This window comes from Chrysochloris asiatica, unplaced genomic scaffold (assembly GCF_000296735.1).
Source record: "Chrysochloris asiatica unplaced genomic scaffold, ChrAsi1.0 scaffold00002, whole genome shotgun sequence".
Lineage (NCBI taxonomy): Eukaryota > Metazoa > Chordata > Mammalia > Afrosoricida > Chrysochloridae > Chrysochloris > Chrysochloris asiatica.
Window position 1 is genome coordinate 50,959,816 of NW_006408520.1, and position 25,109 is coordinate 50,984,924.

Here is a 25,109-nt window from a genome sequence, read left to right on the forward strand (position 1 = left end):
TCTCCATTGATAAGAATGATGTTTATTGGTCCAGTGGTGAGGATTTTTGTTTTCTTTACATTGAGATGCAATCCATACTAAAGGCTGTGCTCTTTGATCTTCATCAGTAAATGTTTTAAGTCCTCTTCACTTTCAGCAAGCAAGTATTCTGGTTATATTTCCTCTAAGACTGATATGCTCATTCTCTGGCAATCTGCAATGTAGTCAGTATTTTTTGCCAACACCATAGTTTGAACACATCAGTTCTTCTGTCTGTCTTTCTTTTTTTTATTATCCAACTTACATATGCATATGAGGTGATTAGAAAGATCATGGTTTGGGTTAGGTACATCATTGTCATCAAAGTGACATATTTGATTTTTAAAACTTTAAAGAGGGTTTTTAAGCAGATTTTCTCAATACACTATACGTCTTAATTTCTTGACTGTTGTTTCCATAGTCATTGATTGTTAGTTTAATAGATGAAATCTTTGATGAATTCAATTTCTTCTCTATTTATCATGAGGTTGTTTATCAGTCCAGTTGTGAGGATTTTTGTGTTTTTTATAGTCAAGTATAATCCATTCTGAAGACTGTAGTCTTTGACTACATGTTGAATTGATTTCAATATAACTCATTTATTAAAAATCCACTACATGGAAAGCATTACATTGCATTATATAAGGGAAAGTCAAGTAAGGAGCTCTGGTAGTGTTGTGGTTACGAATCAGGCTGCAAACCACAAGGTCAGCAGTTTGAAACTACTAGCTGTTCCGCAGGAGAAAGATGAGGCTTTCTGCTCCTGTAAAGATTTATAGCCTCGGAAACCCTGTACAGGGTCGCTATGAGTAGGAACCGACTCTATGGCACACAACAACAACAACTAGCAAGTAGGGTCTATCTGGGTCAGAACTGACTTGATGGTACTTAACAACAACTAGCAATGCTCTGCATCTGTGCTCAAGCATGAAAACCCAGTATTTGAGATTGGGGACACCGAATTGCCTGTAGTAGTCCTAATAGAACTCAAAGTAATGCTTAACTATAGTAGATTCTTAGTAAATCTTTAAATTGAATTGAATTGAAATCAATTCAACATGTCTTTTAAGCTGTAAAAACTATACTAATCTTGTTGTAGTCACACTTGACCCTTTGCAAGCAACACTGTTAAGCTGGTGATGCTTGTCTTTGATTCCCAGATACCTTTCAGAATCCTTTTTACCCTACTGTACCAGCATTGTTACTTTTTCATATCTTTTCACTACAGGATAAATAAAAGCATACTAAAAAATTATTGTCTTAATATTCTGCCTATTGCATGTGGAATCTTTATAGTTTTTTAATTTTTCAAGAAAGAGGAGTTAGGGGAGGTTTGTAGTGGGCAGGCTAATTTCCCCCAGTGTTCAAATCCTATGTTATGCCTGTATTGTGCCTTCCCTTTTGCTCAGCCATACATCTGCTTTTCAATAATAATGACTCAGTAAACTTTTATTGAGAGTTTGCTCTGTTTCTGATGCTGTCACAAGGGAAGAAGCCTGGCCTGGCCTGTTAACAGGATCCCAGCTATGTCTTGCTTTTTGGTGCAAGCACAAGAAGTGGTGGGCATGCAGAAGTGAAGAAATCCATGGAAAGGATTTAGAACAGGTGTTTGGTTTGTAGAAGAGACTTTACATTTTATGTTTCTGCTCCCCAGTATTTTTCACAGTTAATAATGGTTCATATTGACTGATATTTACTAACTACCTGATTTTGAGCAAATTGCTGAACTGCTTTATTCCTCAAATTCCTCATCAGTTTAAAGGGATTGGAGTCCTTTTTGTAGTGCTATAGGATAAGCTGTGGACCACAGGTTGATCTGAACCACAACAAACCTAGACAAGGTTGCTATGAGTCAGAACTCGACAGCACTTAACAACAACATTAATGGGATTAATCTAAATTGGAGATAATAAAAGTGCCCAACTCATGGGTTGTTGTGAATCTCAAATTAGATACTACAAATAAGTTACTTTATGTAGTGTACTTAGCACAGTAAAATTATCAATAAAGGTTAGCTATCCTAATCATCATTGTGCCATTCTGAGTATTTTCCTTTAACTTTTCTTGTTTCCTTAATCTTTCTTCTCACTGTTTCCTATTAATAAAACATTACAACTGTTTCAATATTTGTAAAGTATTGTTATGAGATTCTAAGATGTAGAAAACCAAAAGGTTTTATTATGAAGACTGTACCTGTTTTGACTTCACTTTTCATCTCTGATGCATTTCTTCATTTCTCTCTTCCCCTAGAAAGGTGACCGAGTGTTCACTACCAGCACAATCTCTGGCGGCTACGCCGAGTATGCTGTTGCAGCAGATCACATGGTTTACTCCCTGCCAGAAAAACTGGACTTTAAGCAAGGAGCAGCCATTGGCGTCCCTTACTTTACTGCTTGTCGAGCTCTGCTCCACAGGTAATAACACACTGTCAACTATAGCTAACACCAAAGAAGGGCAATAGTAACTACCTTCCATCCTGCCATCTGTCCACCCACCTGTCTGTCATTTTTGATTTTCATTTAGTTACCATTAAGCATTTATGGAGTGAAAAAATGCTAATTTGGGGGACTAATCATGGGAGATACAGTCAAGAGCAAAACACTGTTTTATCTTCAAGATGTTCACAGTCTGGTAAAGGAGATGGATGTAAGAGTCAGACTCATTATATATGCTATGGAAAGTGCAATGGCAGAGACGTGATTTATGGGATAACAAGGGAAGTGCTTATGGTGACTAGATAAGGCTTCTTAGGGGGGCTGTGAGACTTGGATTGTTTTAAAGCCATGGTTCCAAAATCTTGTTATACATCAGAATCATATGAACAGCAATTTAAAAGTATGGGCCAGGACCCCACTCCAGGCCTGTTAATCAGTTTCCAGGGTGGGGGCCTGAGAATTTACATTTTAATTAAATTCTACAGCTGTTTGAAAAAGATTAGACTGAGTTAGCCTAAGGAAGGGTAGTTGGAGGTAGAGAGATTGTGTATTAGATGATGGGAACAAGGTGGTATATGGTTTCCAAGTAGAGGCTGGTGAGCTTGAACTGCCAAACTTGCATGCAGTACAAACCGACTTTGCAGTCCAGCCCCTTAACCCACAGCACCACACCAGGACTCCATATAGTGCATTGTTGTTGTTAAGTGCCGTCGAGTCGGTTCCGACCCATAGCGACCCTGTACAGGGTTTCCGAGGCTGTAAATCTTTACGGGAGCAGATAGCCTCATCTTTCTCCTGCGGAGCAGCTGGTAGTTTCGAACTGCTGACCTTGCAGTTCGCAGCCTGATTCGTAACCACTACGCTACCAGAGCTCCTTATATAGTGCATGGTGAGGGCTAAAATAATTTGGCTTTGTTGAATGGGAGATTTCAAGTCAGAGTGGCAAGGAGTTGGCTGGAACATGGTAATCTCCGTGAGTGTTAGTTATTATCATCAGCCACTACTTGTCTGGAGTCCTGGTGTAGTGCTATAGGAAATGCAGTAGACTGCAAACTGAAAGGTCAGCAGTTCAAACCAGCCACTCCTTGGTAACCACATACAGTGTCTCTATGAGTCAGATTGAGTTGATGTCACTTAACAACCACTCGTCTATCAGTTTGTTGTACTGTGGTGACTTGTGTGTTGCTGTGATGCGGGCAGATATGCTACCAGTATTTTATATACCAAAAGGGTCTCCCATGGTAGACAGGTTTTTAGCTAACTTTCTTTTATAGTACTTAGGCATTTGGATAAGCGATTAAAGAGAGGAAATTTGAGAATTAATGTAGGCCTGGAGTATTGGTGACAAAATGGAATAGCTCAAAGGAAATGAGATTCTTCTGGTCTTAGGGTCATGGAGACTGAGTGGCCCATTAGTCCACTGGGCTAAATGTTTCCATGTGTCTTGGATTTTTTATAACTCTGCACTGGGAGAGACCAGTAGTTACCCCTTAGATAACTGTTGACAGGCTTTTAAGACCCCAGCCAGTACTCACCAAAATAGGATGTAGAACACTGTCTTTGTGGAGTAAGTTATGCCAATTAACTGTAGTGACCCCTGAAACTATGGTCCTGAGCCCCAAGGCCCAGTGACTCATTCCTTTATAGCTAAGAAGTTTTGTTGTAGCTAAGAGATTTTCATAACTTTGCTCCCTGTATGCTCCACCACATTCTTCAATATTTTCAGAAAAGGTAACTACCCACGTACATATGTTGTTGTTGTTTTTAAGTGTTGTCAAGTTGGTTCCAACCCATAGTGACCCTATATAGGGTTTCTGAGGAGTGGCTGGTGAGCTTGAACTGCCGACCTTGCTGTTCAAACCACCTTTGCAAACTAGTGCATTAACCCACAGCACCACACCAGGACTCCCTGTATATAAATATAGATAGATAGATAGATAGATAGATAGATAGATAGATAGATAGATAGATAGAGATATAGAGATTGGTATATATATAGATAGATAGATAGATAGATAGATAGATAGATAGATAGATAGAGATATAGAGATTGGTATATTCCCGTTCGCCCTCCCATACTCATTCAGTTTGCATGTGTATATATATATATATATATATATATATATATATAGAGAGAGAGAGAGAGAGAGAGAGAGAGAGAGAGAGAGAGAGAGAGAGAGAGAGAGAGATCATCATTACTGTAGGATTGTGTATCTAACAGTATTTGTTTCTGTTACCTTTAATTCTTGCTCTCCTCCTAGTGTCTTCCTCTGCTTCCATCATTTTTTACCAAACTCTTATTGTATATTGTCTTCTCCTTCATTCAAGTAAAATGTGTGTTAATTTCTTCCCAAGTTTCAAACACTCTGTTCTACCAACTGCTCTGAAAGGGATAATGTTAGAAAGTCCTGGATAAAGTGAGACAAAATGTGGAACAAAACTTAAAATCATAACAAAGGCATGACTTACTAGTTGGACAGAGACTGATGGAATCACTGAAACCATAGCCCTCAGTCACTCTTCAAGTCCAGAACTAAACTTACTCCCACAGCTCGGTTTTTCAGGTGTACAAGAGGAATAATAACACTAGTGAGGTACACACACCTTCGAATAATCAACCATTTGATATGGAAAAGACAGCATTTACTTAAGGACAAAGTTCAGAATGGTTAGAAAAGAAGGAGGAATGGAAATAGGAAACAGGAAGGATGTGGGATTGATGTTACATTGAGAGGATTATAATGAATGGGATAAAGCAAAATGTGTATGAATTGTTAAATATATGAAGGTGAGGCAAAAGTTATCTGCACTCTGGCTGTAGAATTTATTTTAATCAGCTTTTAGAAAAGACAAATACATCATTTTCTGACATAATCTCCCTGCTTTTTAATACACTTTGTCCATCTGTCAACAAGCTTTCATATTCCCTTATTAAAAAACTGTTTTAGGCTGAGCTGTGAGCCACAAATACACCAGTCTTCACTTTTTCATCAAAGGTAAATCTTTGTCCTTAAAGGGCTGCTTTCAGGGGACCAAACAGGTGAAAGATCTTTGGAGCAAGATCAGGACTGTACAGAGGATGCTTTAACACCTCAAAACAAAGTTTTTGCAGTGTCAACAGTGTGGGCAGAGGTGAGCAGGGGTGCATTGTCACACACACCCTTAGATAGCAATCCTCGGCATTTAATCCAAAGTTTAGGCTTCAACTCTTCAGTGAGAATTTTACTGTAACGAGAACTGTTGATAGTTAACCTTTTTCCTGATACTGGCCCTTGAGAATCCCAGAAAACTGTAAGCATCCATTTTCTAGCTGGCGGTTAACTTTTCAGCTTTTTCTTGGTCGGTGATTGAGGATGTTCCCATTCCATACTGTGCCCTTTATTCTCTGTTTCCTAGTGATGAATCCATGTCTCATCACCAGTAACAATTTTTTTTTTTTCAAGATATTTTTACCTTCCTTTGAGTATTGGTCCAAATTTTGTTTGCAGATGTCCAAATGCTTCTGTTTATACCCTTCCATGAGTTGTTTCAGTACCCATCTTGCACAAACTTTTAGAATTCCAAGTCTGTGGTAGATTATGTCATAGGCAGAGCCATGGCTAGTTTGCAAATGATTTGACACATAATCCACCATCACTCATCTGTTCAACAGAATCAATGTTGTCATCAGCAGTGGATGTGCACCGGAGTGCAGATAGTTTTTGACTCACCCTTGCAAAATTGTTGATATGTAACCTTCTGTAAACCTCCATACCCATTCACAATTAAAAAGAAAAAAAAAGGAAACAAGAGCACTAGAGAGAGAGTGAAATGGGGAATCTACCCTAGCCAAATATGGAAGGAAGTAATGCCAGAAGCATTAACTGGGTGGTTTCTGTGAGCTGAAGAAGAGGTTTGGAAAGACTGTGGGCTTATAGAATTAGGATGAAGATCGCTGATATAATTGCTCCTCAGTGTCTGATGTTTCTCAATAGAATGGTTGTGGTTGCTTACCAGATTGAGCCTTGGAGACAGTGGCTAATGTGAGAAGAATTCCGGAATGGGATATTACATTTTCTTTGAGTAGATACTGAAATCTCCTAGATTGGGCAGGGTTTGGGGTAAAAACAAAGCCTATGGGGCAATTACTAGAGTCTTGGGTGATCAAGAGACCAGGAGAGGATGGTGGTGTGGAAGGGTCTGTGTTAGAGTCTCTGTCCTGAGCATCAGAGGAAGATGATAGTAGCATTGTAGCAGTGAGGAGCCAGAAGGGTAACCTGCTTTCTCCCCACACATCCCTGGGGCTTCAGAGACTGTGTTATTGTTTTTGTTGCTGGTGGGTTTGAACTGCTGACCTTGTATTTAGCAGTCCAGTACTGATCCTACAGCACCATACCAGAGCTCTTTATAAGATATATACATTTTTAATTAATTGGAAAGTACTGCTTGTCCCATTGTATTACATCACTGATCTGACATTTGGGTTTTACTTTTTAAAAATCAAAATGTTTTGTGAATGGTTATCTTGCTTTATCATTTTGAACCCTTAGTTTAATTCATGGCCCTGAGAAAGTGCCATTTATTGTTCATTATTGCCATTTGTGAGTTGGCACAGAGCCTTGAGCAGGACTCCAGGTTACTGTATTGTCACTTGTAGATTGGACATAATATCTCTCCAGTGTGCCCACCTCCTATTGTTCTGAGGAGTGAGAGAGGCTCCCTAAGAGGCTGATCTGCATTACACAGCAGCTGCTGACATGTGACATTAGCATTCATCCATCTGGAATAGTAAAGCACCCCCAAGCTCCCTTGCTGCATGTTCCTTGTTTTCAGAACACAATAGAAAAGTAGTAGTATGAACCAGAAGTAAAAATAATGAAATGTCTTTTCACCAGAGAACCTGGGAACTGTAGAGGATGACATGGGAACCTAGTGACAGAATTTATGGTATTTATTACTCTTATACCATTGCTTTCTAGAAAAAGGGCATCGAAGCTGGTTCAACCTGATGTTCAGAGGATTGGAGAAATAAAAATATCATATCCTGGTGAAAAGAAATTTAGTCACTGTGTTTACCTCAGTGTTAATCTGTAGTTAAGGGATGAACTACAATAAACCTGCTTTGATACTTTCTGTGGAAACATATGAGAATGAGACTCCAGCCCCTTTTGTTGTTGTTGTTGTTGTTAGGTGCCATCAAGTTGGTGCCGATTCATACCGACCTTATGCACAGCAGACCAAAACACTGCCCAATCCTGGACCAACCTCACAATTGTTGCCACATTTGAGCCCATTGATGATACCACTTTGCCAATCCATCCCGTTGGGGGTCTTCCTCTTTTTCTCTGACCCTCCACCCTACCAAACATGATATCCTTCTCCAGCGACTGGTCCCTTCTGACAATATGTCCCAAGTATGAGAGATGACATTTGGCCATCCTGGCCTCCAAGGAGCACTCTGGCTACACTTCTTCCAGAATGGATGTATTGGTTCTTTTCACAGCCCATGGCACTTTCCATATTCTCCTCCAACACCATAACTCAAATGAATCAATTCTTCTACGGTCTTCCTTATTCACTGTCCAACTTTCACATGCATTTGAGGTTATTGAAAATACCATAGCTTGGGCCAGGTGCACCTTAGTTTTCAAGCTGACACCGTTGCTCCTCAACACTTTCAAAAGGTCTTGTGCAGCAGATTTGCGTAATGCAATACGTGGTTTGATTTCTTGACTGCTGCTTCCGTGAGTGTTTAGGCCATAACCTTCAGGGACTGTAGTCTTTCAGAAGGTAGCACCATGGAGGGGACACCGATGTTATATGCACAGGGCCTGGCACATAATGAAATCAAAAAACTAGTTGCTATGGAGTCTACTGTGACTCACGGCAACTCCATGTGGTGCCAAGTAGAACTGCAATCTATGGGGTTTTCATGACTGTCACATTTTGGAAGCAGATAGCCAAATGTTTCTTCCAAGGTGCCTCTGGGTGTATACCAACTGCCATGTTTTTTATTAGGATCCAAGCACAGACCATTATTGCCACCCAAGGATTCCTTGGCACACAGTAGAATCTTAGTATACAGTTGTTGAATTAATTATTGAATAAAAGGTAGGAAAGAAAGAAAGAAGGAAGAGAGAGTAAAAGGAAGGGAAGTAGGAAAGAAAGAAAGAAAAGTTTTCTTTTATCTGTGGCCCTGAAGGACCATTGTTTGATCCTGTGGAACTTGGAAAAGAAGTCTGGGCTGTTTGTCAGGACGTGTTTTCTCTGTGGGTGTTAGCTGGTCTGAGGGTTGAATGGCATTAAGAATAATGAAAAGCATCTGAGCTTAATTAACTTAAAAAAATGAAGTGATGAAATCTATGCTTTTTCCGCCATCCCCAGTGCTCATGTGAAAGCTGGAGAAACTGTTCTGGTTCATGGAGCTAGCGGAGGAGTAAGTATTGTCCTTTTTTTTTCCTTTTAAGTTTATTTTTAAAAAAGAGTGTTGTGGGTTTCATGTTATATTTCGGTTAGTCCTTTTTTAAAGTCACATTTATAATTACATTCAGGGGTACCATTTTCCTTTATATAGTAAAGCTTCTGAATATGATTCTTTTGTCATTAGTTTGGCATTTCTTGATCAATAAAATCAACCAATGTTGCAAATATTACAAACGTCATATCAGATTTTCTGCCTGTATTGGATATGGACCAAGATAATATATATTTGCCTTCAAGTAGCATATATTATAAGAATGTTTATTTAGAATTTTAAGCAGTTCTTTTAAGGTTCGTATTAATTCCATATTCCCTTAGATAAGGAAACGAAGGCTCATTAAAGCGTTACCTACTATGTTGCCCCAGACAGAACCGCAAAGCCACACTGTGAATTCTCAGTCCTTTCTATCTCCCTTCCACTGCTTGCCTGCTGCGCTTTGATGACATTCATGGAGTGCACAGTATACAGCTGTGTCCTTAACACCACAACCTATGGCTTTAAATGCTAATGTTGCATGGGAGGGTAGGGAGAGGAGATTCAGAACTTATAAAATAAGCCCTCAGTGAAATCACCAACACAGGGCTGTCAGAAACCTCTTCAAGAAATGGGCTGTCAATCTGCCTCTGAGGAGCTTAGGGGAAAAGTTAAAGCTCTGAGGTTGGAATTTAACAAGATATCCACATGACCTCTATCTTGCATGTGGTGGCTTTAGAAATTTTGGAGACAAGATTTCACATTTTTGAAGTAAAGGGCCTGGGGGTAGATGGTTCACTTTGAGGAAGCTGGTTAACCCTTTCAGAGCACTGCATATTTCAGGAGGGATTGGCTGAAAGAAGTATTTTGTGAAAATGGTTTGTTGCTCTCTGAATAATAGGTGGAATTCTGAAAGGGTAAAAGATGGGCACATAATAGATACAATTCAGTCCATTGTATTCCTCTGTTAGTTTAGATAAAATGAATCACAAGGTTTCCTACCCAGTTCCTTATGTACCTCAATTTTGGAAGAACTTAATAGATCAGACTATTACTAAAAACCACCAAGATTGTCTTTATTGTTGTTGTTAGGTACCACTGAGTTAGTTCCTTGTGTACAACAGAAGGAAGTAGTGTCTAGTCCGGAGCCATCTTCACTGTAGCTGCTATGTTTGTGCTGCCACTGTGCCATACATCTTGTTGAGGGTCTTCCTCTTTTTCACTGACTCTTCCAAGCATGATTGTATCTATGAGGCTTGAAAAAAGCTGACCTATACATCTTATCAAAACCCCCATTGTTCAAATTCACTGAAGAGGCTATTTTGGGGTTAAGTTAAATTTAACCTTAAATAAGGAAAGCATCTGTCAAATGCGTGTATTTAAATCACTCTGGCTTTCAGAGAGCTAACCTTATGTGCTATATAGAACCAGAAATTTCAGCAGAAAGGGGAGAGAAGAGTTTAAAGCAAATCTCTTTTGATTCCCTTTGCCCTCTTGTAAAAAGCCCCGTTGCTTCATGACTTTTTTTTAAAAAAGCAAAATCCACACTGTTCTCTGAGCTGGCTGAGAGTTTGTTAAATCCTTGGCTGGCAGGGGTAGGCATTGACCTGGTGTGTGAAGTGCTTCTCATCCTCCCTGCCCTATCAGAAGAGCACAGTGTACTGGGTTTTGTCTTGCTTCTGTTTGTACTTTCTGCCTCCATTTAATTCAGATGCTTTTGGGATTATGTTGTATGTTTAAAATGTGTGGAATTTACAAACACAGCTATTATCCAGAGATGTTGGTGGAGAGTGCACTACTTTAATGTTAGCAAAATAAGTAGAAGGAAAATAGTGGACTCATAATGGTGCATAATCCATGGAAAATTTTGCTAGTGTAATTGTCGAGAAGAATAGAGTAAACAGCATCTTTAAAACAGCTGTTGAGTACTCTTTAATGTAGAAGAGCATAAGGAGATGTTATATTTGCATAACTTTTTAGTTTAAAATTCCATAAGAGGCCTAGTTTTTTAAATGGAAAATTGAAGTAGACAAAATCAATTGTGATGACCCCATTGTTGTTGTTAAGTGCCATTGAGTTGGTTCAGATTCATAGCGACCCTGATAGGGGTTCCAAGGAGCGGATGGTGGATTTAAACCACCTACTTGTGGTAGCAATCCAGTGCTTACCCTATAACAGTACACCAGGACCCTATACTATATTTCATCCAATTGAATGTTTCTCCCCTACGAGACAGTGAGTTCCATGTTCTTTCTTTCTTTGTTTTTGGTTAAATCAAATTAATATCTACCATGACTGGAGTCCTGGTATGGTGTGGTGGGTTAATGCGCCAGACTGCAAAGCCATTTGAACTGCAAGGTCAGCAGTTCAAGCTCAACAGCTGCTCCTCAGAAACCCTATTCAGGGTCGCTATTGGTTGGAACTGACTCAACAGCACTTCACAACAACAACAACAACATGACTGGAATTTAGGGCATCACTGCCATAGGGCATATAATCTTAAAGGTCAGTTTCAACCCTGAGAGTCAATGATTCTGTTAAAATTTTTGATTATTTTTAACATCAATTTTCATTTTAATTCTTTTCTATTTTGCTCAATCCATAATGATTTCATCTTCTAAATCAGTGGTTATCAGTGAGTGTGATTTTGGTTTCTGGCATGGCACTGTAGAATAATCACTGGACTGGTAACCTCAAGGTCAGTGGTTCTGACATACTAGGTGCTCCTTGGAACTCCTGTACAAGGTCTCTATGAGTTGGAAATAACTCTACAGCAATTAACAGCAACAGAGACATACATATTGGTTGTCACACTGGGGGAAGGGTGTTATTGTCATCTGGTAGTGTCTTAGTTGGAGTCCTGGTGTGGTGCTGCAGGATAATGTGCTGGACCACAAGGTTGATTTGAACCACAAGGTGGCAGTTCAAGTCCACTAGCAGCACCTCAGAAACCCTATACGGGGTCACTATGAGTTAGAACCTACTTGATGACACTTAACAACAAGTGTCTTAGTTATCTAGTGTTTCTATAACAGAAATGTGACAAGTGGATAACTGTTACAAAGAGAAATGTATTCTCTCACCGTTTGGGAGGCTAGAAGTCCGAATCTCGAGTATCAGCTGTGGTAAAATATCCTTGTCTCAGCATCTACAGGCCTGACATTCCTTAGAAAGCTTCATGTGTCTCAACATGACTCATTCCCTGGATCTAGGAACTTTACAACGCATGGAGCCCAGATTCAAAGGATGCACTCCACTCACAGCTATTCTCGCTTGGTGGGAGTGGGTCCCTCATCTGTTGAAGTCTCTCTCCTTTTATCTCTTGTAAGAAAAAAAGCACTGCATACCATACCTTTAGTTGTTGTTAAGTGCCTTTGAGTCAGTTCCAACTCATAGCGACCCTATATAGGGTTTCTGAGGAGCGGCTGGTGAGCTTGAACCGCTGACCTTATAGTTCAAATCAAGTTTGAAGTCCAGTGCATTAACCCACAGCAGGTAATCTCCCATAAGTTGAATCAAGGTGGTGATGGGAGTAAGGGTAGTGTATCCCACATGGCACTATGAGATAAAGCACTGGACCTCAAGATCAGTTTTAGGTACAAGGTCTGTGGTTCAAACTCACCAGCCGCTTCTTGGAAATCCTGTAAGGGTCATTTTGAGTCAGAATCAACTCTATGGCACTTTAACAACAACCCACCCTTATGGAGTCCTGATGTAGCGCTGTAGGATAAGCACTGGACTGCTAACCATAAGGTAGGCAGTTCAAACCTACCATCTGCTTCTTGGAAACCGAGTACAGGGTCACTATGACTCAGAACCAACTCCATGGCACTTAACAACAACACCAGCACCATCCCACTCTTACTGGTTTATCATCAAATCACGTAATGGAGAATAGTTGCATCTCAGCTGCCAAGTTACTAAGAATCCTGGCCCAGTCAAGTTGATACAAAACCTTAACTGTCATAGGTAGGTAGAGGACAAGTTTGCTGCTAAACATCTGCACAGGACAGCCTCTCACAACAAAGAATTATCTTTAATGATCAAAATACTAATAAACCTAATGTTGAAAAACTGCTCTAAATGCATGTGGCACCTATACTATCCCTCTGGCATTTAATCAAACATATATATCTTAGAGGTATTATTTAGATTACTGATTTATCTGTACTCTTAAAGTACTTTTGTACTTCTATAGCAAGCACATAGGAGTCCTGGTGCCGCGCCATAGGATAAGTGCTGGATCTCAAGGTTGATTTGAACCCTAAGGTTGGCAGTTCAAACTCACAAGCCACTCTTCAGAAACCCTATACAGGATAGCTATGAGTTGGAACCAACTCAGCGGCACTTAACAATGACAATAGCATACCACTGCAATGATAAATGAGGCAAAGGGAAGGTGGGGGGTGGGAAATGGGATAGTTTAGGTAAGAGATAAGACTGGGTTGGACTTAGGTGGTAGAACTAGAAAGATACATATGAATTTAAAATCTAGTTTATATGTAAACTGCTGGTACTTCCCTTTGGATTGAATGTGGGAGGAGAAGGAAAAAGAAAAATCAGAGATGTCACCTAGGTCTTTGGCTAGATTAAGTGGTTAGATTAACTGAGATTATTAATTTTAAAATAGGATTCTTTTAAAATCCTATTTCAGAACATACTGCTTTCCTGCAAAAGCTCTCCAGTAATTCTCCATAGCTTTCAAGTTGGATCCAAACCCTTTACCTTCACCTTCAAGGTCCTATGTGACCTGGCCTCTCTGTTCATCTCTAATCTAACCCCCTTCCAATCCCTCCATATTGACCCTCTTTCTGTCATTTGATCTCCCCAGTTCATTACCGCTTCTCCTTGTTAGCCATGGCATTCACTCTGCCTATAATATTCTTCATGTGGCTTGTTCCCTCACTTTATTTGGGTCTCATTTCTTCAGGGTGGCCCTTTCTGATGATCTAAATGCCCTCTCTCCCATCTTTTTTTACCTCAATAATTTGTTTTATTTTCTGCATAGCACTTGATTTTCTGAATTTATTTATTCATGTATTTGTTAATACATGTATATCATTACCCTCTCTTATTAGAATGTGTTTTGCATAGAGTAGACATTCAATGAATGTTCATCAGATGAATAAATTCATTTGCCACATACCATTTGCCAAATGGTAGTTGTTAAGTGTTATCGAGTCAGTTCTGACTCATAGTGACCCTATAGAGGGTTTCCAAGGAGCAGCTAGTCAGTTTGAACCACCAACCTTGTGGCTCAAACCTACCTTGCAGTCCAGTGCTTTGCCCCACAGTGCCACACCAGGATTGCAAATGGTAGAGGCCTTATATTGATTATATAATATTTTATATGTACAATTAAACTATGAAATCAGTGTCCATGTTTTGATTATCTTTAAGCTGTATATATTCTTCACAAGGAGTCCTGGTGTGGTGCTGTGGGTTAATGTGCCAGACTGCAAAGCCGTTTGAACTGCAAGGTCGGTAGTTCAAGATCACCAGCTGTTCCTATACAGGGTCGCTATGGTCAGAACTGACTAGTCGGCACTTAACAACAACATTCTTCACAAAGTAGGTGCTAAATACACATCTTGGTGCTGTGGTTAAAAACGCCAGCTCTGCAGTTTAATTTGGTCAAGTCACTGTTTACATTTCTCTAGTGACTTTTGACAAGTTACTTCTATTTCTAAGCTCAGTTTCCTCCTCTATAGAAGGAAAATATAGTCTATGAAGTCGATGCTGTATAAAGACAATAGTAGTATTTACTTCATAGGACTATTGTGAGGATGGCATTAACTACGTATATAAAGTATTTGGGAGCCTGGTTGCTCCATATGATAGGCACTGGACTGTGAACCATAGGATTTGCAGTTCAAGTCCACCAGCAGCTCCACAGGAGAAAGCTAAAGCTTTCTGCTCCTGCAAAAATTTCAAGCCTCGGAAATCCTAAACAGGGTCTCTATGAGTTGTAACCCATGTGACAGCAGTTAACAACAGCAACAGTAAGTATTTAATGTGGTACCATTTTAAGTGTTCAATAAAAGCTTTATATATATATTTCTTGATTTAGACTATAAGTTCATATCCTATAAGGATAGGTATTATATAAATGTATTGTATATATTTAATAAGTGTTTGGAGGAATGCAACATATTAAAATCTCTTGGGTTATTTTGTTTTTAGGTTGGACTAGCAGCTTGCCAAATTGCTCGAGCTTATGGCTTAAAGGTTTTGGGGACAGCTGGCACTGAGGAAGGACAAAATATTGTTTTGCAAAATGGAGCCCATGAAGTGTTTAATCACAGAGATGCCAATTATATTGATAAAATTAAGGTAAATTTTTCTACAACTCTGTAAGTCGAACTTTGTTTCTTTAGATACTTCACGTTTTTGGTAAATTATTTTTTCACTAACTACTTTCTTAAAATCATTTGCTTTTTTGTCTTTATGTCTATGGGTATTTTAAATTTTGTTTCATTAGTTTAAAAAGCACAGATGTTTCCTTTTTAAGTCACCACTGTTGGTTCTGTTTTTTTCTGTGAATCAAATGACTATATTGCCACTATAGATTTTGTATAATTATTAAAATTAGTACTCTTTAATGCAAATTGCATTTTAGGTAAAGCCATAGCTTTTTATTTGCAGCTGGAGATGTTCTTAATATAATTTAATGTTAATTTTCCTAGAAGGTAAAGTATCTTTCTACAGATTACAAATTGGATCTGTTTAGGCCTTAGGAAACAGTTTGTTAATTGGATGATTTGAATGAGTAAGAACAATATCATCTAAAACATTGAGATAGCATTTAACATATTTTATGCAAATAATTTGTGGGCAGATAAACTGTATAGTCTATATTTTTTTTTGCAACACCACTCTAAGAATTTTCATAAGTGTGCTATGCTAAATTTTTTTATAGTTTGCTGTAAAAAATTAGTATAGTGCTTATAAAAATACCACAGGAGGGCACAATTAGCAAAAGTATAGAATTGTACATTCTTTGCATAAAAAATATGGTAGATAGTTACATCTGAATTTGAGCAACCCCTAGAGTTCTCAATTTGTATCATTGTCAAAATTTACTAACACTGATTATGTTGCTGTGTTTGTTAAGTGCTGTTGAGTCGGTTCTGACCCATAGCAACCCTGCATGGGTTTCCAAGGAGCAGCTGATGAGTTTGAGCCAACCAGTAAGCAGTGTAGTGCTAATCTACAGTGCCACTCCAGGACTCCACTGATTATGTTGGTGATCCTCAATCTACTTCTCATGTTGAGAAACAATTAGAATTTTCCAGGAACTGATTACTATGTAAACTAGGTCAATACAAACTGAGGACAAAGTATGAGCAAGGTTTTGTCACTCCTGATACCATTATCCAAGAGTACTTCTAAATGAAAAATGGCCAGTTCTTTTAAGAATTTTGCTTTTGTTTTACAACAATCTGCTTTTAAGACCACTAAGTCTCATAGATTATAACTTTCATATCTTCTCCCACTGTCAACAAATATGCGTAAGTCTTTCCCATCCTTAAAAACATTCTCTTAACCCTTTTACCTCATGCCTCTCTCTTCCCTTAAAAAAAAATAGTAGTGTGTGCTTATTTTTCTTTAAGTTTTACTTCTCGTCACCACACATTGGACTGCTAACTGCAAAGTCATCAGTTCAAATTCACCAGCCGCTCTTTGGAGTAAGATGAGACTTTCTGCTCCCCTAAAGATTTATAGCCTTGGAAACCCTATACAGTGTCTCTATGAATCCAGACTGACTCGATGGCACACAACTACCACTGTGACTTGCTTTCATCCAGTTTTTTAAAATAGCTTCTCAGAAGTCACTAAAAAGCTCCTAATTACCAGTCACTGGCCCTGTGTCAGTCTTCATTCTATTTGTTTTCTCAGAAGAATATAGCACTGACCATATCCTGAACTGATTCTTTTATCTCTCTGTCAGTTTATTTTCAATTTCTTTCCTCTCAGTTACTTAAATGTTGGTGTTCCTTAAGTCTTTTTCTTTAGTCTGTCATCTTCTCTGGTGCTAGACTTTCATGCTGATCAATCTCATATGCTGTCATGACTTCTGTTAATATCCAGCTACTGATGATTTTGAAAACTACTGTCCTGAGTTCCATCCCTTCACATCATCCTGTTTGTCATCCTCACTCACCCAGGCATCCACTTGTTTGGTGATCCAAGGTAGAAATTTGCATTGCATTTTTTATTCCTATCTTTTTATCACCATTCTCTCTCCCTCCTGTCAAGTTGATAACCTTATTCTTTCAGTTTCATCTATAATCCATCTTTCAAATGTATATTTTCTCTATTCTTTCCAGCATTGTGACCTAGTCCAGATCTTATCTTCTCTAGCCTTGACTGTTACCCTAGTTCCTAATTGAGCTAATATCCTCCTCTCTCAACTCTACTGTCTCCAGAGTAATTTGCGTCCCCCTTATAAAAAATCCCAGAAATAAACTAAAAAATGGAAGCTCCATGAGGATAAGAATTTCTGTTTCTCTTTTTTCCTGCTGTACCTCCAATGTCTTGAACAGTGCTTCACACAGGAATTAATGAACACTTGACCAAAAAAAGACAAAAACAAAATCAAAACAAAAAACAAACAGTCCAACTCTCACATAATACTCCATGTACTTTCACAATATGTGCCAATTTACAGTCCCCTCTGCTCTGACCCCCTCTGCTCTGACACCCCAGCACTCCTGAGCTACTTTCTAGCCCTGTTATATTCTAATTCCCACACTTTTGTTTTTCTATTTCTTTTACCCATGCACACTAGACTGCCAACCACAAGGATGGTGTTTAAGCCTACCAACCACGCCTTGGAAACCCTATACAGGGTTGCTTTGAGATGGAAATGGCTTAACAGCACTTAACAACAGCATGCCTCATTTCTAGCTTCCTATTGTTTCCTTTTTTCTTTTTGCCTTTGTTGTTAAATGCTGTCGAGTTGATTCCAACCCATAGTGACCCTGTATAGGGTTTCCGAGGAGAAGCTGGTGAGCTTGAACCACCGACCTCGCAGTTCTAATGGCTTTGCAGTCTGGCGCATTAACCCACAGCACCACACCACTACTATTCATTCCTCAAGACCTAGACCATATATCTGTGAAACTTTCCCTAAGCACTGCAGCCGATCAGACTTTGACGTTAACTTTTTCAATAACCCATTATAAAAATGGCATGGAGGCAGCTTCTGACCTCCTCTGACTTCAACAGGGGGAAAGAGAATCAAACTCAACATCAGCCCTAGGCAGATTCCTGGGTGGCAGAGTTCAGAACTGCTCATGGAACTGTTCTTTAGTCAGTACATCCTCTTCTCAGCCATGCCCACAGGCATGCCTCTCTCATTCTGGTCTTCTTCAGCCTCTCAGCTATGAGGCCTGCAAAGATGATGTTACAAAGCCTTTAGCACTGCTAATAAATGCCAAATGGTCACTCCACTCTGCTATAAGCCTCAGTCCAAATGCCCTCAACTTTGGCTCTGCAGGTTAGCAAAGCTAGCTTCTCTACTTAAGTGCAGGGAGGTACCCTACTATGCAAATGAGCCCCCTGACTATCAGATGTATTTTTTTGCATGGGTCAGGAAACCCACCACTCTGTGTCATGTTCTTGGTTCTGCTGCCACTTCTCCTGTGCTACTTCTCTGCTGCTCCTCTGTACCAGGGCTCTGTCTCCTGCATCGAGGAGGTTTACCAGGGATTTCAGGGGCCAAAGATGTACTCCACTCCTGGCTCTTCTTTATTGATGGTACTAGGATCCCTGTTCCTGCTTCTGATATGGCTCATTTAAAACCCACTGGGATGGTAAAACTGACCATTCCCCACACGAGTTCCATACATCCTATTTGTATGGAGTCCTGGTGTGACACTGTAGGATAAGCACAGGACTGCTAACCACAAGGTCAGCGTTCAAACCCACTTCTCAGAAACTCTGTATATGGTCTTTATGCATTGCAACCATCTCAAAGACACTTAACAACAACCCTAACAACCCACTCATTTGGTGGGAGGTACAAGGACTATGACGGCATTTATGGTTTATTTCTACTAATGTAGCAGGTGATCCACTGCATTGTACCTGGGAATATCTTATACCCACCTTCCTCTCTAGCTACTTTTCAAAATGTTTTAAGCTCCCTAGGTCCATCTTTGAATTTCTAGTACCTAACACAATGCCTGGACCCTGGGTAGCACTATAAGATAAGCACTGGACTAGTAACCACAAGGTCAGCAGTTAAGGCCCACTAGGCACTCTCAGAAACCCTATACAGGGTTACTATGAGTCATAACTGACTTGATGACATACACCAACACACTGTATAGTAGGCGTATTCACTTTTTAATTAAAGTAAAATGAATATAGATATGTAGAGGTTTTTAAGAGTAAGTTTTGGATCTTGAGAATCAACATCTGAGAGTCAAAAAGAAAACCATATAAAACAAAACTGAATGCACAAAACATATCCTGCAACACTAAAACATCAACATTTTTTCCTTTTCTTTGTTAATAAAAATCAGAGTCCCTTTGGGGCTTTGGATTTCCAGTTGTTTGTTTCTCTATAAAAATACATTTTAGACTTAGAAAATTTTCAACTAAGGGGAAAACATTTTATAGTCAAATTGCATCTAAGTACCTGAAATTCCAGGCAAATTTTATTTTATCACAGCAATTTTTTAGTACAAATTGCTATCATTTTATATGTGATTGGTGCCTTGAAATTACATCATCATTATATAATTAGACCATTTTAAAATTTTCATTATTAGCATTTAAAAATGCCATTTTATATGTTAGTTGAAACATATTTCTAAAATATTTGAGATTATGATAACCATTTTATTGTTTTTGCTTGTTTTCTTATCCTATTATGCATTTTTTTATATTTGATATAGAAATCCACTGATGACAAAGGAATTGATGTGATTATTGAAATGTTAGCTAATGTAAATCTTAGTAATGATTTGAAACTACTGTCATACGGAGGACGAGTCATAGTAAGTATTTCAATTTTTTTTTTTTTTTACCATTTTTAAGGTTTACCATAATTTTAGATTATTGAACCTTCCACTTCACATTATTTTAGAGTAGTCTTTAATGGAAGGTTTGTTGTTTTTCATAACAGATTGTTGGCAGCAGAGGTCCTATTGAAATAAACCCACGGGACACCATGGCAAAGGAGTCTAGTATAATTGGAGTTGCTCTCTTTTCATCAACCCAGGTACAGAAAGAAGTGATTCTGATTTTATTGGTTAAAAGTTAGTTGGTTGTTGTTGTTGTTAAGTGACATTGAGTCACTTCCGACTTATAGCAACCCTGAATATTGTTTCTGAGGAGCAGCTAGTGAATTTGAACTGCTGATCTTGCGGTTCAAACTGTCCTTGCAGTCCAGTGCATTATCCCACAGTGCCATACTAGGACTCCTAAAAATTGGTACAGTTTTCCAAATCAGACATACTGCAAGTTTTTTGAGTAGATGTTAAATTTAGTTATGGCTAGAGGAGTGAATTGATGATTCCTTTCTAGAAGGTGTTGGGGCACCAATATAATTTATTATACAAATCAGATCACTTCTGAGAAAAGGAGGATATTATTAATAAGTACATCAGAACAATGGGTATTTTGTAAACTGACTCTGTACCAGGCAAATTAGGACTTAGCGCTACCTACGTCAAAACCAAATCAAACCCACTGCCATTGAGTCAATTTCATCTCATAGTAACCCCATAAAAGGTTTCCAAGACTATAAATCTGTATGGAAGCAGACAACCTCATCTTCTCCCAGAGTGGCTGGTGGATTTGAAATGCTGAATTTGTGATTAGCATCCCAGCACTTAAACTGTAGTGCTACCCGGTCCCCATATGGCTACTTACAGAGAACTACTTTTTTACAGTTTTTATTTACAAGTTGACAAAAACTATACACTTGTTAGATACTCTTATTTATAACATGTAGATTCTGAAGTATTCGTAATGCTTCCGAAAGTTAAGTCATGTGGTCCATTAAAAAAAAAAAAAAGCCTTTCTTCTTTGTCTTAGGAAGAATTGCAGCAGATTGCAGCAGCCCTTCGAGCCGGCATGGAAATTGGTTGGTTGAGACCTGTAGTAGGTTCTCAGTATCCATTGGAGAAAGCGGCACAAGCTCATGAAAATATCATTCATTGCAGTGGGGCTGCTGGAAAAATGATTCTTCTTTTATGATGATTAAGTCTCATATAGATTTGCTATGTATTTAAAGCCCCACAGCCCCAAGTTTGATTACACTATCTGTATTTTAGTTCATGTTCATTTCACTTACTAATTTCTTATGTTAAAAAGCATGATTTTGCTTTAGAGATCATGAACTATGGAGTAAAACTTATTTTTATATAGCATGTTGTATTCTTTGTATCTTTTACCTCTTGCCAAACAGTCATCACAGTTGGAAACAGAATGTTTGTGGCCAGTTGGCATTCTGAACTGATACTTGATTAATTCCATACTTTTGATCAAAACACACTAATTTAAAATAAAGATTTCCATGCCTACTTATCCTTACAAAAATTCATAATATCTAAATAACTCTGTATTTTGTTGAACTCTGAAATTTTTCTGGACTTAAAAAGACCTCTTATGTGGATCTACAAGTTTTTTGGAATGACAAAAATAAACAATTACCAGAGATATTTGGTAATTTTTCCAACATTTCCCAAAATAGTAAGATATTCACCATTTTAATGGTTGATTACCAATGACATATATGTTCTATGAGGACAACAACCTTATATTTTGTGTAATATGATACTAAGTACATGGCCTCCAAGTAGGCACTAGATTTTTCATAGTAGACTTAGAGTTATCTGTTTGTGTAATGGGGTCATGTATTTTTTTTAAATTAATAAACTCATAAATTTGACACATTAAGAATGATCTGCTTTTGTTTTCATAAAATAATAAAATTTATAAATTCTATAGGAAATTTATTTATCTAGTTAGTCTTTTTGTAGTATTACAATTAAAATTGAGGTGAGCCAACAGAATGGAGAAATCTGTAGACACGATCATTAATATCACATGCAAGTAGAATTTTGCTAAAGATAACATAAAAACAGCTGCAACTATACATTGACAGAACAGTTCCAGAGGTTCAAGCCAAATACTGAAGAGGATGCGAAATGAGGGATATTGTTTCTGGCTTCAGATGAATCTGCTCAAAGCAGAGAATACCAGAAAGATATTTACCTGTGCTTTATTGACCATGTAAAGACTTTTAATTGTGTGGATCATGACAAGCTATGGACAACATTGCAGAGAATGAGTATTCCGGAACACTTAATTGTGCTCATGAGAATCTTCTACATAGACCAAGAGGCATTAATTAGCCCACAGCACCACACTAGTGTTATGGACTGCCAAAAGAACAAACAGATCTGTGCTGAAAGAAATGCAGCCAGAATGTTCCTTGGAAGCCAGGATGGCCAGACATCATTTCTGATACTTTAGGCATATTATCATGAGGGACCAGTCCCTGGAGAAGGATATCATGTTGAGTAAAGTGGAGGGTCAGAGGAAAAGGAAGACCCCCAACATGACACGGTGGCAATAGCTCTGGGCTCAGGCATAGAAACGATTGTGAGGTTGGCGCAGGACCAGGCAATGTTTCTTTCTGTTGTGTATAGAGTCGCTAGGAATTTTTACCGACTCCACGGTCTCTAACAACAAACAGTGAAAATGTTGCAAGAAAGGTTTATAGTAGATCATAAATTAAAATAATTTTTCAGAAATATTTGAGAAATCAAAACATAAGACATGACTTTCAGGGAAGCAAATCTACAATTTGCATCAATATCTACATAGTCCCTAATGGTTACTTCCTAACATGTGTAAGTTTTTATCTAACTAAATATGGTACTAACTACTTAGATATATTGCCATCGATATTTATAGCCAAGAAAGTGAGGCTTGGTTGTTTATTAATTTTTTTTTCTTTTTCTTCATATCACCATCTCTTGCCTGTTGTTAGATTATGTGGTTAATACTCTTGACTTGATTTATGTCTCTTGATGGACAGTTTTGGATTTCTAATTTGATCATGAAATCCTACTTTAGTAGTAAACAGAGGCATTGCTAATTTTTATAATCAGAGGAATCATTAACTTTGGTTGTACAAGGAGGATTTAAAACATTTATGGGAAAAAATCCCATTATCTTTAAATTTCATTTTTTTCACATTTTGAAGGCTCCTGGTATATGTATTAGATGAAGTGGTTTTATTATTAGCATTTTCTGAGTTTATTCACTGTTTCTTTTATAGGCTAACTGTCCTGTGAAATAAAATGTTTGAAACAAAGCACTAATGGTGATTGTCATGAATCTAGGGACTGGCAAGTCTTACAAGCCAGTCTTACAAGTCTGAGAGTCAGTTGTTCAAACAGAACAAGGGGATCCTGAGTGGTTTAAAACCTGGAAAGGTATGCATGAGAGTTGTATTCTTGCAGCATACGTATTCAGTATGTATGCTGAGCAAATAAATAACTGGATTATATGAAGACTAATGCATCATCAGGATTGGAAGAAGGCTCATTAACAACCTGCGATATGCAGATGATGCAACCTTGCTTGTTGAAAGCAAAGAGGACTTGAAACACTTAGTGATAAACAACAGCCTTCAATGTGGATTACAACTCAACGTAAAGAAAATAAAAATCCTCACAACTTTACAAATAAACACATCATGATAAATGGGGAAGAGATTGAAATTAACAAGAATTTTATTTCACTTGGATCCAAAATAAATGCTCATGGAAGGTGCAGTCAAGAATTCAACAATGTATTGCAGTAGGCAAATCTTCTGCAGAAGACCTCTTTAAAGTGAGCCTGACCCAAGTCATGGGATTTTCGGTTGCCTCATATGCATGTGAAATTTAGACAGTGAATAAGGAAGACCAAAGAAGAATTGATGCATTTGAATTATGGTGTTGGAGGAGAATATTGAAAGTACCAGAAGAACAAATCTGTCGAAAGAAATACAATCAGCATGCCCCTTGAAAACTTCTCATGCACTTTGGACATGTTCTCAGAAGAAACCAATTGCTAGAGCAGGACATGCTTGGTAAAGGAGAGGATCAACAACACAGAGGAAGACCTTCAAGGAGATGAATTGACAGTGACAGCAATGGGCGTATACATAACAATTTTGAGGCTAGTGCAGGACTAGGCAGTGTTTCGTTCTGTTCTAAGTAGGGTCACTATGAATTGAAACCAACTTAACAGCACCTAACAACAACCACCATGCAAAACAATAACTGAATACTTTTTTCTGTTATAACCTGAATCGGGCTGGGAACCGCAAGGTCAGCAGTTTGAACCTCCAGCTGTTCCGCGGGAGAAAGATGAGGCGTTCTGCTCCCGTAAAGATTTACAGCCTCGGAAACCCTGTACAGGGTGGCTATGAGTCAGAACCGACTCCACGGCACATAACAACAACCTACTTGTACATTTGCCAGCTCCATAAAATGAATAAGGTGAACTGTCAACACTTCATGATACACTGATACAATTCAGTTAATTTGGAAGACAAAAACTAGCTAAATGTATTTATTAACTAAATGCATTTATTATGATCATGTTAACATTGAGTATGGACCCTGCAGGAACCCCATTGTAATTCCAATTCTACTCTTATCCCTGACTTTTCAACTATATTCACTGCCTAGGGCTATTCACAGTTCACAGTGTATAGAGTTCTTTTCTTCTGCATGAGCTAACTCCTGAGAGCAGTGAAACCTTTAGGGCTGTTACATCACTTACTAGTTCCCGACCCTGAAGTTAAGCAGAATATCCTCTAGATTAAACAAATATTGTTTGACCTCTTAACTTTCTGTATTTCTATTCCTGTTTGCTTTGACCTCTATGACCTAGAATCACATAATGCTTTAGAGATCAAGTGGATCAGCCCGCCCTGAGTTAATGATTTGCCAAAGGTCACAAGATTAGCACAAATTCAGCTGACTTTTTCTTTTAAAAGCAGGCTTTGGATATAAAAGTCATAATGTCCGAATATTAATATCCAGGCCTTTGACTTCCCTGGCCTGCGGTACCTCTGGCTAGTGTAGGAGCTGACATATTGCTTTCCAGACTCCTTTTGCCTAAGTTTTCTTGGTTTTGACCATGCATAGTGGTTACAAATAGGGCTGCTAACCTCAAGATTGGCAGTTCAAAACTACCAGCCA

At 38.5% G+C, this 25,109-nt stretch overlaps 1 protein-coding gene across 2 annotated transcripts in view; it reads left to right on the forward strand.

Moving 5' to 3' along the window:
- The window catches only part of CRYZ (crystallin, zeta (quinone reductase)), a 36,019-nt gene extending 14,920 nt beyond the window's left edge, over nucleotides 1-21,099 (forward strand). Inside the window, exons 4-9 of one of the 2 annotated variants that reach the window (XM_006831033.1) lie at nucleotides 2,269-2,432; nucleotides 8,817-8,868; nucleotides 15,070-15,219; nucleotides 19,794-19,895; nucleotides 20,024-20,119; nucleotides 20,938-21,099. In XM_006831033.1, the coding sequence (XP_006831096.1) occupies nucleotides 2,269-2,432; nucleotides 8,817-8,868; nucleotides 15,070-15,219; nucleotides 19,794-19,895; nucleotides 20,024-20,119; nucleotides 20,938-21,099 (726 nt within the window). The remainder of the gene's footprint in view (nucleotides 1-2,268; nucleotides 2,433-8,816; nucleotides 8,869-15,069; nucleotides 15,220-19,793; nucleotides 19,896-20,023; nucleotides 20,120-20,937) is intronic. The other variant, XM_006831034.1, reaches the window with a different exon arrangement.
- Nucleotides 21,100-25,109: the final 4,010 nt, after the last annotated feature.